Raw genomic sequence first — 16,559 nt, 5'->3', positions numbered from 1 at the left:
CATCCTTGATCCCTTTGGACGGTGTGGTGAAGCTTGATATTCGCCCTCATCAAAGTCCTCCCGGTGGATAAGAAAAATCTTCGAACAAAGATGATAGTGAAATCCTAGAAACTGAAGTTATAAGGCTTATTTCCGGCTCGACACGGTCAAAGCACGGTCGTGCTTGGACCATGCTATCTTGTTGAGATTCTGAGTGAATCGGCTAAGTGCTCGACTGGGAGAATCAAGGGGAAGAGCGCAGTCATGCTTCGCCCGTGCTACTCCAGTGCACAACCGTGCTAGGAGCATCTTCATCATGCTTCCCCCATTTGACGGAAACTATCTTCAAACTGAAATAATCAGGAGGAAGAGCATAGTCGTGCTGAGCCCCTACTTGAATTATCGCCGGGTCATAACACAGGCTAAAATAATTAGTGGGACAAAGCACGATCGTGCTCTGCTCGTGTTCAGCTGCACTTAGCAAATATCTTCGTTTTTCACTCATTTCATCCCCGATTCACTCCAAATTGCTTCGAATCCCTAAGTCCTATGCAAGGAACAACTATACTCATAATAGCACCGAATATACACAAAATTATGCTAAAGGATGAGTAAAATAATGAATTGAGAGGAAATAAATATGATATGAAATGCACTCATCAACCGACCTCCTTAAAAAAATCCGGTCCCTTGCTCTGTAACCTGGAGGAGTGAAGCCACTGTTTCTCACACATGGGACTGACACTTAGGACGTAAACAGTATATAAACAGTACTAGACCCAAGTGTATAATAAATGAATAGTACATAAATAGTATTATTGGGGAAAAATTCAAACCCCTGTCCTCTTCCTTATGTCACACTGTTGGGCTATCCAATGGTTGACCATCTGGTTGGAAATTGATTCATCAGTATCCACTAATTAATAAACCATTAAACCATATATGCATATTCATTATGACAATGACTTTAGTATATATATGTATAGAGATGTTTCTCTATTAGCTTGTTTTTTTATTTTTTGTTCATACATTCTCTTTTTCTCAAATATTTAGAGAGAGAAAATGTTTCTCTGTTTCAAGCCAAAATGGATAGTGACATAGCTGGTCGGTAGATGATTCATGATTATCCACTAATTAATAAACCATTAAACCATATATGCACTGACAATGACTTTAGTTTATATATGTATAGATTATATGTGCATCTTATATTTAACATTAATGATAGTTTCTTCATATAAATTTTTTAGAAGATTTATTTTTGTTATATTTGGTTATGTTATTGTTATGTAGCTGTTGTTATATTGTGTTATGCTTTTGTTATGAAACACTTTTTAAAATCAAAATTCGGTTAAATAAATATGTTATGCTTTTGTTAGTTTGTGTTGCAAAAATTCTAGACTGCATTTTTTGTTAACATATGTTATTATTCTCATATATATGATATCATTTTTTTGACCAATTGACCCGTGACTCAAATATGATACCGATTTACTCTCCAATCTGGTTTTAAAAATATTGGTTATTACAAAATATAAGACATAAAATTAAAAAAATATTGAGATAGAAAAAACAAGTCCAAAATAGAAACTAAAACAACTAAAAAATAGGAGTATTTTATTTCCTTCCTCATTCATAAATTGAGATTGACCGTGTTGCTTGTCAACATCTTTAAGAAAAGCAATTAAATTGCCCAATTATGAATTTATGAGTGAAAAATAAAACCACCATAAGGGGGAAATAAGAAATAATGTGAATCACAAGGGCATGAAAATAAAGGCACCCTGCTTCTAAAATAATCGCATGTTGCAAACTATTTTCAAACTCTGATGACTAACTTAGTTCATACAAAACTCACGTGGCATTCTAGAAAGAAAACATATTTCTTTTATTGATTTGATTTGCAACAATCATCAATCAATACAAAGAATGGAAATTTTTTTTTAATGAACAGATTACAAATACAATGATGTCAACCTCTTAATCTAATAAATATTAAGATCTCTCAAATTCCTCAGGAATGTTTCACCAATTGAGGAACCAAATTTCACAAACACAGCAGGGTAGCCAATTGGAGCATCAACCCAAGCTTCAAATCCTTGTTGATTTTTCTCTGAATAATCCAATGGTTTTCTATAAACTCTCCCTGTCCAAACATGTTGCCAAAGATCTCCTCCTGAAATTGGAAAATAAGCCTTAACTTCCTTCATGCCTCTATCAAGCACAGGCACCACCAAAAACTCACTTCCAACCAAAAATTGCTGATAACTCAAGCTATGAACATGTTCATCATTTGGGTAATGTAGGAATAAATGCCTCACAACAGGCAATCCTTTCTCGGCTGCTTCCTGTCAGAACACAAAACAAGGAGATGTTTTTCGGCGTTCGTTAGTCCAGCTAGAAGGTGAATAATATAGTGCTATGTATCCCCAAACTATAGTCCATTGTTTGTTTTTATAACTTACCTTCACAAGTTTGAGTCTGTAGAATTTCCAGGCTTTGAATACCTTTGCAAACCGCGCAAATTGAGCTAATGTGTTTCTGTTTGAGTAGAATTGGCAGTTGGATGATGGAATGTTTCCCTGATACATTCATAAAACAAAAGATCAAGTTTATATTTGAAATATGAGACATTCTGTATTCATCAGTTGTAGCATGATATCACTCATTTGCTTACTTCGTGTGTCCGAAATACACTGCTGAATGCATTTAGTTCCATCCACCGCATGAGAAGCTCTTCAGTCCGGTAATATCTAATGAAAGGCATGTTTACCGAACAATAACCGCCAATATCACTGTGATTCAAGGCAAAGCCAGAGAGACCACTACTGAGCAAGCCAATGACACTGCTCTTAATTCCGTCATTTTTCTGCCAACTTACCATTTGATCACCTTCCCAAAACAACATTGACCATTTGAAGCTTCCTCGGAAACCAGCCCTCATGAAGAAGACCAAACTTTCATTTGAATCATCTTTCTTATTTCCATTACAATTAGATTTCCATTCATCTACAAATTCCCTGTTGATCTTGGCCCATAATTCTGGATATCGGTTATGTGCTGCAATTGCGTCCTCGCCTATAAAATAGCGTTAATATCCATGCTTAATTGAATTGGAAGGGTAAAGGGTTTAGCATATGAACCTGAGTAGGTATTAGCGTCCCAAGGGCAATCCTTCACCAAAAATCCGCCATCCAGCCTCTTACACCAGAATCCACCATTTCATGCAATATCTTCTTAAACCAATCACCGGTTCTAGGGTGTGTAAAATCCAACATTCCTACATCAAAAGTTGTATTTGGGATCATGTACGTATCCCCATTGTTGTCTTTCACTAGTATGCCCAAGTTCTTTGCCTCTTCAAACAAGTCCCTTTCTCGATTCATCTTTTGATCAGTCTGCAAGTAAATGTGAATGTGATAATTAGTTGCAAGTAAAATCAAGTTTGTATAAGCTAATAAATTTACATGTTTTAGGAGGAATTCGTGTACCGGGACAAGGCAAGGATTGCAATATGTCATAACTTGTATGTTACAAGCTCTAAGATCATGGACTAATTGTTTCCATCCCGGATACCGATTCTTATCTACTTCCCAATTCCACCATAACTGTGAACCAATTAACGTTTCTCTTTGACCAACCCAATCCTGCAATTAAATTTCCAAGCTTCATGAAATTTTCACAGCAGAACACCAGACACTAATATGCACGGTAATTAGTCACCTGCAACCAAAATGCAGAAATAGGAACATCATGCTCTTGTAACTGATCCCAAACTCGGCGAACAGCTTCAGTACCTCCCTGCATTCCTACAACGGCACCAGAAACAATCCATTCTGGAAGCACAGGAGGTCTCCCTATGATCTCCGTAAAACTTTCAATGAGTGCAACAGGTGAAGTTCCATTCAGTATCCTTCCTTCTGCTGAACCTTCATATATCTACAACCAAAACATTGTTCTTAACAATGATTACATAAAATGAATTTGAACAACAACATTCTTACCTGAATTTGAACTCTATCACGTTTTGTTAAATCAAAAACAGAATAACAGTATCCTTCAAGATAAAGAGACCGCATTTTTGAGGGTCATGTAAATTGGAGAAGGAGCGTAAGTAGTACTCAGTCACCACCAGACCTGCAAAAACAACACAACCAAATTGAAACAATCTTCCAAACAATTCTGAATTGGCAGTGTATCAATCACATTACCTGTAACTCACTAAATTGGATGCAAATGTGATAGGGCTGGTCTCCTCTTCCAATACCTTGTTCTTGCACAAGTATTGGCACCCTTTTTCCCTTTTAAACTCCATATGTGAGAACTGCTCTCCAAATCCATAAAACCTCTCATCATTCTCACTAGAATATGTGATGAAAAACCCTATTGAATCCTCTAAACAACTCAACCTTTTGTTCTTCCTCTTCCTCTGAAGAAAGAGGAAGGAATCCTCTTCTCCTTGAGAAATTAACAATCAACTTTTGCCGCCTGTATCTCACCAGTTTCCACTTGGGAAAACTTTTTGAGGATTTGGGAAAACCTTTTGGGCTCCACTGCTGACATAAATCCCCAAATTTCACCTTGAAACCAATCTGACTCTTGTTCTTTTGATCAAGAAAAAACCAATACCTTGCAGCACATGAAGGTTTCCTCCTGCTGCTCTGACTGCCAAAACATAAACTTTTACTTGCCCCTGAATAAAAACTACTATAAATTCTCTTCTCCTTCTTTCTCTTACTGAAAACCCATCCAGTTATAATCAAAACAGGGAACTTTATCCCCTCAAAAGAATCATTTACTTTGAAGTAACCATGCAAAAAATCAGGATCCTTTGATTTCTTCTCAATATCAGATTGATACAAAACTCTGATTTCATCAATAGACTGATGATTTGAGACAAAGGAAACATCACCATCATGTATGGCAAAGGAACCTCTGCTCTCCTCCACTTCAGTCTGAGCAGCTGCAGCTGAGATGAAGGCCTGACCAGGGATGGTAGACCACAAGCTTCTCTTAGGCTGAGAAAGGTGAGATATATAGAGCCAACCACCATTGCCAGAGCTCCAATTCACCAGGAAATCATCACCAACTTGGAAGGTATAGTGTTGGGGGACTTTGCCTGGATTGAAGGACAGGGATCCATGGATGAAAGGTAGAGTTTTTGGTTGAGAAGGAAAAGGGTTGTTGATGTGCTTGTGATGTTTCTTGAAGATCTTGAGAGGTTGCATGTTTCACAAGTAAAAAAGAAAGAGTTTTTTTAAAAAAAAAAAATTATTTTTTCCTTTCTTTCTTTTTCTTAGAGATTCAAGGGAACTTGGCCAACTGTCCTTATTTATAGAAATGAGATTCACAGTAATACAAATGGCCCACAGAATCAAAAAATGTTTTTTTTTTTATTGAGAGTTATCCTTACTGTATAATTGCATTTGTTTAATTAATAGTATAAAAAAAAATTTATCAAAGTTGATGTATGTTGCACAAGATAATGGCAACATGCATTTGTCAACAGATATGAGTTTTTGAGTTGCTATGAATTGAATGAGTTTTTGTTTTGCATGTATCATTGGAAAAATGAAATTATATATATATATATATATATTGAGATGAATTTGGTCATGTTCATGGGTTGATGCATTTTATATGTAGGAATTGGTACTCTCTAGTTTTTTCAAAATTAGGTGGACGCATTTGGTTGTAAGTGTGACCATGTTCATTGAGGGCCATTTGCAAAGAAAAATCAAAACACACATGCTATGATTTGTAAGAGTCATATGGGAAAAAGCTATTTATTATAAACCCCACTTAGCATGAGTTAAAGAGTAACTGTTGTTACAGTATTAATAATGTTTTATGTTTAAGGTTGTTTTTAAATTTTTTTGACATTATGTTGATAGAGTGCCCACATTGTCAAAAATAAATAAATAAATAAATAAATAAAAGAATGATTTGATGAAAAGAAAAGCTTTATACAACTTGAAAACAATCTAAGGAGCATTAAATTTTATCAAGTGTGTAACCATGAATGTTCAATGTTGTCTTAATAGTTGGTCTAAAACACAAGCCATCTTCGGAAAAAAAAGCATCACCAGTGTGCCTTGTAACTTGTTCAAGCTTGGATTTGTAGTTTATCTTCCCATGCACTATGGGTTGGTCAATAGAGAGTAACCCAAACTCTCAAATGGAACACCTAAATTTGCCCCTTTATTCTTTTATTATTTAATTATTTAAATAAATATATTTAATAAGTAATTTTAAAATATTAAAATCAATAAACAACTATCATTCATGTAAAAATTACTTTTCAATCTTAAAATATCGCTTTTAATTAATATTTACTAAATCAAAGTTTTGTAATTGGCTTTTCTTTCTTAGCACAAATCCAGCAACCTCCTAAAAATTAAAAATAACCAACAGATTTAAGCCTAAATACCAGATATATATATATATATTGGACTGTAATTTAAAAAAAAATTCTAACCGGAACTAATAAAACCGAAATGATGCATGCATTACCCTGTAATGTATCTAATGATACATCTGCAACAAAAAAAAAAACAACAGAACTAAAATACCTTGTTAATATCTGGCTGATGAATCATAAATAGCAACACATATTTCTGACAAAAGCACAGGTACCAGCTAAAATTAATCAGTAATAAGTTGCACAAACAAGGTTCTTAAGCCGCGTCTAAATGGGAAATAAAAGTGAAACCAATATATTAACTACTAGATAAACCTATGTCTTAAGCTTAGCATAATGACTCCATTCAGAAATCACCAAATTCCTTGAGCCCCTTTGAGCTTATCTGCATACCTTGAAATATAACTTTAGGTATCAAGCCCCTTGTAGCCAGGAGTGTATTCAACTCACCTTCAATCAAGCAACTCTGAGATTTGTGTCTTCCTAAACGCGTCAACAGCTGCTAGTTGTGCAGCCACTGGCTTGTTTGGAAACATATTATCAGCTTTCATCCTGTCCCTAAAGCCATAGGCCGGAGTTTTGGCATTGATGTAGGCCTGGAGCAATGCCTGATACTGTCTCATCCTCCCAGCATACCCTATCTGCTTCAACCTGTGAAAGATCTTTTCCGCATTATGGACGTCACCTCTCTTTGCATACTGATCCAAAACAGTCAAGTATGAGCTGTACAATGGCTTGATCTGGTTCTGCTGAGAAGCTTTCTGTAATATCGAGTCTGCTTTCTCGACCTCCCCAGACTCCACGTAGAGCTTGACAAGTGCATCCCATGTCAATGGGCCGATACGGCACCCGTTATCAGACATTCTCTTTGCTAATTCCTTTCCCTTTGATAGAAGCTTGTGGTTTTGCATGTAAACCTTTAGCAATGCATTGTAGTATTTTTGAAGATGGCCTCTTCCAAGTCCTCATCAGGTCCTCAAAAAAACTTTCTCTGCATTCTCTACATTGTCTAATTTGCCCCATGCATCAATTGCAGCTAAGCACTCGCTCTAAACGAGGATGAGTTTGACACACCTTCCAGACCCTCTCTACATCTTCAGCCTTGCCTAGAGCGGCATATAGAGGAAGAAGAGACTTGCAAGCGTATCGATTTTCCATAATGTCATCCCCTTCCATCTCCTTTAGCACGGATTCTGCTTTCTCTTTGAGACCTCCAAAGATGTAGTGCTTTGCCAGCATAGCTTGGATATTCAGATCAGGTTCCATGCCCTCTGCCTTCATTTTCCCTACAACCTGCTCCATTCCTGGGATATCATTTGCACGTCCTTTAGTGTCTATCAAGAGCCAATATGTGAAAAGGGATGGCTTGACATTTTCCTTTTCCATCAGCACGAGGACATCAGCTATTTTCTTTCGGTCAACCCTCTTATAAAGCAGTAATAGTTGGTTGATAGCAAAGGTTGTGATGGGGAAGCCGAGATCCCAATTTTGTGGAACACTTCCTCTGATTTTTTTAAAATTGCCTGCAGCGACACAGTTTGCTAGGAGAGTTCTGTAGATCACTTACCCCTCAAGGATTTTGGAATTTTTCTCAATGTACTTTTTCAGCCCTCTGAATTCCATGTACTTTTAGCAATTAAATCAACATAAGAAGCGTAATCACGCTCTGTAAAGTCTAGACGCTTTGTTTGTTTCCAACCACTCCGTCAAAACTGCATAATTATGAAAAATCATTCTTTAAGTGCAAAAGAAACCATGTGTGTGGGACTTGGTAAACACAAACCAGTACCTTAAATTTAACGTTTAAAATGGTAAAAATTAAAAAAATAAAAGGCAATAAAACTACAGGAAGAAACTGTAAAGTAATTTTTTCATGTTGAATAGTACCATCATGAATAGTAGGGTTTCCTTTACCAAAGTGTCATGCAGGTAAAAAGGGCATTCCAGATCTAAGCAATAGGCACGAAGATTGGGCTAGACTTTGGCCAGCAAAAAAACTGAGATATTATAACAATATTTACACAAATCTTTTACACAAAATCCAAGTCCGTGAGTACAAGCAACCAAAGAGCCCAAATGCTCATAAAACAAGATGAGCCTACATTAAATTAAACACCTGAAGAAGGATTAATCAAATATTTATAGTTGCATATGTAAGACTTGCAATAAACATAAAAAAATCAGGATTTCATCGCACAACATGGTAAATTCAAATTTATTAAAATCCTAAAACAAAATTATGCGTCATTCCAAAGGCAATGAACCACATGTTTCGAACCTTATAATTTCTATATTGTCAGCGCAGCTACACATATCCAAGTAAAGAATAGAAACAAAAAGTTATGCACGGCATAAGTTTTTTATAAAATTATGAATCTCATAGAGATAAACTTTCAAATAAATTAATATTTTAAGACTTCTTAAAATTATAGTTCAAGTCCGACAGACCACAGTTTGCAATTAAGAAGCACAAATAACATTAGAGTATTCAGATATTGACAAGTTAATTGCCAAATAATAAGGGTTGAAATCACACTTATTTTATGCACAACTAAACTATTGGATGAATATAGTAACTGGAATAAACAACCTACAAGGTTAATTATAAGGAGCTTCTTTCCTAGCTTCACAGAACACAAACTCTGACATAGAATTGTTGATGAAGTTGGGAAGCAAGATATAATCAAAACCTTATTCTAGGTAACGACCAATTCATAGAGTTGTCTGATCACAATAGTAATCAATAAAGTAAATTGCACAGTATGCAGCTGCACACAGAGATGAATTGAAGGCATAACCAAGGAGAAGCAATATGGAAATAGAGAAAGTAAAAACCATGATCACAAACAAGTCATGAATGAACAGAGGTCCATTAGAACAACATTACTAGTCAGATCAATAAAATGCTTGATGCTGTATTGTCTGTTCAAAGAATAAGTACCTGAAGGGCCTTCCCATAAAATTTCCATTTTCGAAGATTAATTGTGACTGTTGAGATTTCATTTCGTCCTAATGCATTACCTTCTTCTACCCACTTATCAAGAGCACTATTTATAGATAGGCGAGGAGCCTCCATTAAAATCTTGAAGAGTGGAGATGTGGCAATCTTTTTGTTCACATTTGTATCCTTTGCAGCATCCAGTAAGCCAACTGCATGATCAGCATCTTCATCTTTGCCTTCCACAGAGAGATCATCTTCAGAAAGCCCATCTTCTAAGTCGTCCGAAGTGTCACCAACTTTATTTGTTTCTGGAGATACTTCTAGATCAGAAAACCCATCCTCTACGTCATTCTCACTGTCACTGGACTTTGCTCCAGCATGAGAAGAAAGGGTTCTAGTCCCCAAAATAAACATTTTAGTGAAAGAAACTCCATGTGAAACTGAATTCAAAAAAATATTTCCTGCAGAACTACATCCATCTTTTTCACAATTCCACTCATTTGAAACAGGGTTACCACCAGAAATATCTGACTTAGCAGAACAGGCACTCGCTGCCACAATTCGGTGGCTTTGATTCCTGCAGTGGAAACACAAAATGTTTTGGCAAGACTTAAAATTAATCAAAGCATTTACACAACTAATGGGTATTCTCAATAAGCAACACCAACACCTCTGACAGATGCATATCTTACTTTTTTTTTTTTTAAATGCGCTCATGTAAGCATATCATCATGAACATCATTCAAAGAGATACATTCTAAAACAATAGGTAAGCACAACACTAGCAACAATTGGCCACAAAGACTGAGCATAAGAGCACATATAGCAAAGAGTCCCTCCGCAATCAACAATGATAAGCCACTAAACAAAATACAAACTTCACAAAAAATTAAACTCATAAATCCAAAGAAGCCATCGAACAAGTACATCAAAACACATCAATCAAATGCGATACGAGGATTAAAAGGACAATAACAGAGAAAAATTTAATCATTTGAAGAAAAAGTAGCATTTTTTTCGCTAGTTTTTGAGAAAAATAAAAAAAGGGTAATGAAGAGGAAATGGGAAGGAAGACAACACCTCAAAGGATTCGCAGCCCTGCGAAGCGCCCACATACTACCAAAGCTGTTCGTTGCTAGAGAATCAGAGGATCCAAAAACCCTAAACCCAAATATCAACGGAATTGGGGGCGGAGATGGAGACGATGGCTTAAACCCTAAAAACCCTCACAAAACAAAGAGACTATTGATTTTATGCCGGGAAGAGCCGAAGAGGATACGAGTGTGGAATTTGTAAAGGGATTTGACGAAAATACCCTCCCTAATAGAAAAATTCCATAAGAGTCCAGAACTTACGTGGCCCAATGGACAGTCCTGGGCCATGTATTATCCATGGGCCTTCCTGGGGTGAGATCACTATAATTTCACTGTGGATGTTTATTACGTTTATACCCTTGAAAAACCCAACAATCTCTCTGTATTTTAATTGTGTTAAATACAAAATATTTTCATAATTCTGTTTAACTTAAATATCATTTCAGTTAATTATTTGTCGGATACGAATTAAGTATTATGGAAAAATATTTCAGCCATTTTTTAATAAAGAGCTCAAATCCGTTGTTAAAATCTGCCTAATGACACATAAATATTCACATAAACATTTTCCAACAAAAAGCACAGTAAAAATTAATCAGTAATAAGCAATGTTGTAAAAAACGAATCAGACTGACCAGTTCAACCGGAAACCAGTTAGTAAACTGATCCGATTAGTCATATAAAACACCAAATAACCTGATCGATCGTTCAACCGATTCAACCTATGGAACCCGTTTGGGACTCAGATCACCCAATTTTTATTTTTTTAAAAAATTTTTAAAGTTAAACTTCGTTTCAAAAACAAAAAAATCAAGATATTACATACTTATATTTTTACTTTATTTCTATTATTGTTATTATATACTTATATTTTATTTAATTATTTATTTTTGAATATTTATTATATGATTGTTTTTATGTAAAGTTGACACTTTGTGATCTCATAAAAAATAATATAACTTTGCAATATGTAATATTTTTTTAATGCTTTTCAATTTTTAAATATTTATTTATTTGAAAAATTACTGATTCAACCGGTTGCCTAACCGGGTTGATAACTAGTCCGATTATTAAAAACATTGGTAATAAAAAGTTACACAAAAAGGTTCATAAGCAGCGTCTCAATGGGAAATAAAAAGTGAGACAAAAATTAACTACTAGATAAACTATGCCTCAAGCTTAGCATAATGACTCCATTAAGAAATCACCAAATTCCTTGAGCCCCTTTGAGCTTATCTGCATACCTTGAAATATAACTTTAGGTATCAAGCCCCTTGTAGCCAGGAGTGTATTCAACTCACCTTCAATCAAGCAACTCTGAGATTTGTGTCTTCCTAAACGCGTCAACAGCTGCTAGTTGTGCAGCCACTGGCTTGTTTGGAAACATGTTATCAGCTTTCATCCTGTCCCTAAAGCCATAGGCCGGAGTTTTGGCATTGATGTAGGCCTGGAGCAATGCCTGATACTGTCTCATCCTCCCAGCATACCCTATCTGCTTCAACCTGTGAAAGATCTTTTCCGCATTATGGACGTCACCTCTCTTTGCATACTGATCCAAAACAGTCAAGTATGAGCTGTACAATGGCTTGATCTGGTTCTGCTGAGCAGCTTTCTGTAATATCGAGTCTGCTTTCTCGACCTCCCCAGACTCCACATAGAGCTTGACAAGTGCATCCCATGTCAATGGGCCGATACGGCACCCGTTATCAGACATTCTCTTTGCTAATTCCTTTCCCTTTGATAGAAGCTTGTGGTTTGCGTAAACCTTTAGCAATGCATTGTAGTATTTTGAAGATGGCCTCCTCTTCCAAGTCCTCATCAAGTCCTCGAAGACTTTCTCTGCATTCTCTACATTGTCTAGTTTGCCCCATGCATCAATCGCAGCTAAGCACTCGCTCTAAACGAGGGATGAGTTTGACACACCTTCCAGACCCTCTCTACATCTTCAGCCTTGCCTAGATCTGCATATAGACGAAGAAGAGACTTGCAAGCATATCGATTTTCCTTAATGTCATCCCCTTCCATCTGCTTCAGCATGGATTCTGCTTTCTCTTTGAGACCTCCAAAGATGTAGTGCTTTGCCAGCATAGCTTGGATGTTCAGATCAGGTTCCATGCCATCTGCCTTCATTTTCTCTACAACCTGCTCCATTCCTGAGATATCATTTGCACGACCTTTAGTGTCTATCAAGAGCCAATATGTGAAAAGGGATGGCTTGACATTTTCCTTTTCCATCAGCACGAGGACATCAGCTATTTTCTTTCGGTCAACCCTCTTATAAAGCAGTAATAGTTGGTTGATAGCGAAGGTTGTGATGGGGAAGCCGAGATCCCGAATTTTGTTGAACACTTCCTCTGATTTTTTGATATTGCCTGCAGCGACACAGTTTGCTAGGAGAGTTCTGTAGATCACTTCGCCACTCAAGGATTTTGGAATTTTCTCAATGTACTTTTCAGCCCTCTGAATTCCATGTACTTTAGCAATTAAATCAACATAAGAAGCGTAATCACGCTCTGTGAAGTCTAGACGTTTGTTTGTTTCCAACCACTCCGCAAACTGCATAATTATGAAAATCATTCTTTAAGTGCAAAGAAACCATGTGTGTGGGACTTGGTAAACACAAACCAGTACCTTAAATTTAACGTTTAAAAATGGTAAAATTAAAAATAAAGGCAATAAAACTACGGGAAGAAACTGTAAAGTAATTTTTTCATGTTGAATAGTACCATCATGAATAGGAGGGTTTCCTTTACTAAAGTGTCATGCAGGTAAAAAGGGCATTCCAGATCTAAGCAATAGGCACAAAGATTGGGCTAGACTTTGGCCAGCAAAAAAACTGAGATATTATAACAATATTTACACAAATCTTTTTACACAAAAATTCAAGTCCATGAGTACAAGCAACCAAAGAGGCCAAATGCTCATAAAACAAAATAAGCCTACATTAAATTAAACACCTGAAGAAGGATTAATCAAATATTTATAGTTGCATGTGTAAGACTTGCACAAAAATCAGGATTTCATCACACAACATGGTAAATTCAAATTATAATTTCTATAATGCCAAAGGCAATGAAACACACGTTTTGAACATTATAATTTCTATATTGTTGGCACAGCTATACATATCCAAGAAAAAGAATAGAAACAAAAGGTTATGCACTGCATAAGTTTTTCATAAAATTATGAATCTCATAGAGATAAACTTTCAAATAAATTAATATTTTAAGACTTCATCAAATTATAGTTCAAGTCCGACAGACCAAAGTTTGCAATTAAGAAGCACAAATAACATTAGAGGATTCAGATATTGCCAAGTTAATTGCCAAATAATAAGGGTTGAAATCACACTTATTTTATGCACAACTAAATTATTGGATGAATATAGTAACTGGAATAAACAACCTACAAGGTTAATTATAAGGAGCTTCTTTCCTAGCTTCACAGAACACAAACTCTGACAAAACTTTGGCATAGAATTGTTGATGAAGTTGGGAAGCAAAATATAATCAAAACCTTATTTTAGGTAACGAGCAATTCATAGAGTTGTCTGATCAAAACAGCAATCAATAAAGTAAATTGCATAGTATGCAGCTGCAAACAGAGATGAATTGAAGGCATAACCATGGAGAAGCAATCTGGAAATAGAGAAAATCAAAACCATGATCACAAACAAGCCATGAATGAACAAAGGTCCATTTGAACAACATTACCAGTCAGATCAAGAAAATGCTTCATGCTGTATTGTCTGTTCAAAGAATAAGTACCTGAAGGGCCTTCCCATACAATTTCCATTTTCGAAGATTAAGTATAACTGTTGAGATTTCACTTCGTCCTAATGCATTACCTTCTTCTACCCACTTATCAAGAGCACTATTTATAGATAGGCGAGGGGCCTCCATTAAAATCTTAAAGAGTGGAGATGTGCCAATCTTTTTGTTCAAAGCCTTTTCAACATTTGTATCCTTTGCAGCATCCAGTAAGCCAAGTGCATGATCGGCACCTTCATCTTTGCCTTCAACAGAGAGTTCATCTTCAGAAAGCCCATCCTCTAAGTCATCCGAAGAGTCACCAACTTTATCCGTTTCTGGAGCTAATTCTAGATCAGAAAACCCCTCCTCTACGTCATTCTCACTGTCACTGGACTTTGCTCCAGCATGAGAAGAAAGGCTTCTAGTCCCCAAAATAGACATTTTAGTGAAAGAAACTCCATGTGAAACTGAATTCAAAAACATATTTCCTGCAGAACTACATCCATCTTTTTCACAATTCCACTCATTTGAAACAGGGTTACCACCAGAAATATCTGACTTAGCAGAACAGGCACTCGCTGCCACAATTCGGTGGCCTTGATTCCTGCAGTGGAAACACAAAATGTTCTGGCAAGACTTAAAATTAATCAAAGCATTTACACAACTAATGGGTATTCTCAATAAGCAACACCAACGCCTCTGACAGATACATATCTTAAGTTTTTTTTTATATATATATTTTAAAATGCGCTCATGTAAGCATATCATCATGAACATCATTCAAAGAGATACATTCTAAACAACAAGTAAGCACAACACGAGCAACAATTGGCAACAAAGCTTAACATACGAACAAAAGATCACATATAGCAAAGAGTCCCTCCGCAATCAACAATGACAAGTCACTAAACAAAATGCAAATTTCACAAAAAATTAAACTCATAAATCCAAAGAAGCCATCGAACAAGTACATCAAAACACATCATTCAAATGCGATACGAGCATTAAAAGGACAAGAATAGAGACAAATTGAATCATTTGAAGAAAAAAAGTAGCATTTTTCGCTAGTTTTTTAAAAACAAAAAGGATAATGAAGAGGAAATGGGAAGGAAAGGAACACCTCAAAGGATTCGCAGCCCTGCGAAGCGCCCACATACTACCAAAGGTGTTCGTTGCTAGAGAATCAGAAGGATCCAAAAACCCTAAACCCAAAAGATCGACAGAATTGGTGGCGGAGATGGAGACGATGCCTTAAACCCTAAAAAAACCCTCACAGAGTTACGAGATTTTTATTGGTTTTTAGGTGATTTCTATAGTGATATGACCAAAAATACCGTCCATAATAGAAAAATTCCGAGAGAGACCAGAGCTTACGTGGCCCAATGGACGGTCTTGGCCATCTATTTTCCGGGCCTTCTTAAAATGAGATTAGGGGTGTAAATGATTCAAGCATCTTAATACTTGACTAAAATTTGATTTGGAGAAAGCTCGAACTCGACTAGCTTAGGATTAAGCTTGAGCTCGAGCTCGAGTAGTTGAGCGAACTGAATTTGAGCATCTTAGTACTTAACTCGAGTGCTCGCGAGTTTAATCGAGTAGTAGTATTTGTGTGTATATATATATATATATATATATATATTATATTTTAGTTTGTTTTATATATATAATTGAGTTCGAGCTTGAATTCGAGTTCGAGTATAAAATTATCTATGATCAAATTAATTTATTAGTCTTTATTGAGCTTAATTGAGGCGAGCTAGAGTAGCGAGTTTATGTATCGAGTCAAGCACGAGCTACAAAATAAAACTCAATCGAGTTCAAGCCGAGTATCAAGCAAAGTTTTCAACCGAGCTCGAGCTAGAATAGCTTGTTGTTCGGCTCGAACTCGATCGATTACACCCCTGGATGAGATCACCATAATTTCACTCGTGGATTTTATTACATTTATACCACTTGAAAAAAACCTAATAATATCTACTGTATTTTTGATTGTGATAAATATAAAATATTTTCATAATTCTATTTAAGTTAAAATATCATTGCAGTTAATTATTTGTTGGATAGGAATTGAGTATTATTGAAAAAAATTTCAGCCGGTTTTTAATAAATTCGTTTTTTTTTAACTAATTGGATGAAGATTTTTATATGTTTTGTATAACTCGTCGAATATTTTAAGTATTTAAAAATATAGTATTTGAAGCGTTACAATGAAGATTATTTTTAAGTTTATTTTCAATGGTAATTAACCCGTTGGTTACATATTGACAATTTTTCTAATTTAAAATTATTTCGTTAATTTTTTTTTAAGTTTATTTTCAATGGTAATTAATTATTATTACAAACATAATTAGTTGATTTATTTGCAAATTAAC

The 16,559-nt window shown here is 35.7% G+C and overlaps 2 protein-coding genes and 1 pseudogene across 2 annotated transcripts; all 3 read right to left on the bottom strand.

Annotated features, from left to right (window-relative positions):
- Nucleotides 1-1,908: 1,908 nt before the first annotated feature.
- LOC120264481 (sulfoquinovosidase-like) lies at nt 1,909-5,255 on the bottom strand. Its single transcript, XM_039272296.1, is given in 14 exon segments — nt 1,909-2,327; nt 2,445-2,561; nt 2,657-3,057; nt 3,123-3,156; nt 3,159-3,377; nt 3,471-3,626; nt 3,703-3,918; nt 3,984-4,064; nt 4,066-4,103; nt 4,106-4,116; nt 4,191-4,225; nt 4,227-4,283; nt 4,286-4,357; nt 4,359-5,255. Coding segments are annotated over 14 exon segments (2,649 nt in total). The 5' UTR covers nt 5,208-5,255; the 3' UTR covers nt 1,909-1,964.
- Nucleotides 5,256-6,593: 1,338 nt separating this feature from the next.
- Nucleotides 6,594-10,586, bottom strand: LOC120264826 (annotated as a pseudogene).
- Nucleotides 10,587-11,587: 1,001 nt separating this feature from the next.
- LOC120264825 (pentatricopeptide repeat-containing protein At1g80270, mitochondrial-like) lies at nt 11,588-15,366 on the bottom strand. Its single transcript, XM_039272682.1, is given in 4 exon segments — nt 11,588-12,332; nt 12,335-12,991; nt 14,203-14,791; nt 15,308-15,366. Coding segments are annotated over 4 exon segments (1,875 nt in total). The 5' UTR covers nt 15,343-15,366; the 3' UTR covers nt 11,588-11,738.
- Between the last annotated feature and the right edge of the window lie 1,193 nt (nt 15,367-16,559).

Source organism: Dioscorea cayenensis, chromosome 7, assembly GCF_009730915.1.
Source record: "Dioscorea cayenensis subsp. rotundata cultivar TDr96_F1 chromosome 7, TDr96_F1_v2_PseudoChromosome.rev07_lg8_w22 25.fasta, whole genome shotgun sequence".
Taxonomy (NCBI): domain Eukaryota; kingdom Viridiplantae; phylum Streptophyta; class Magnoliopsida; order Dioscoreales; family Dioscoreaceae; genus Dioscorea; species Dioscorea cayenensis.
Note: the sequence above shows the minus strand (reverse complement) of the source record. Positions and strands in the feature narration are given on the sequence as shown.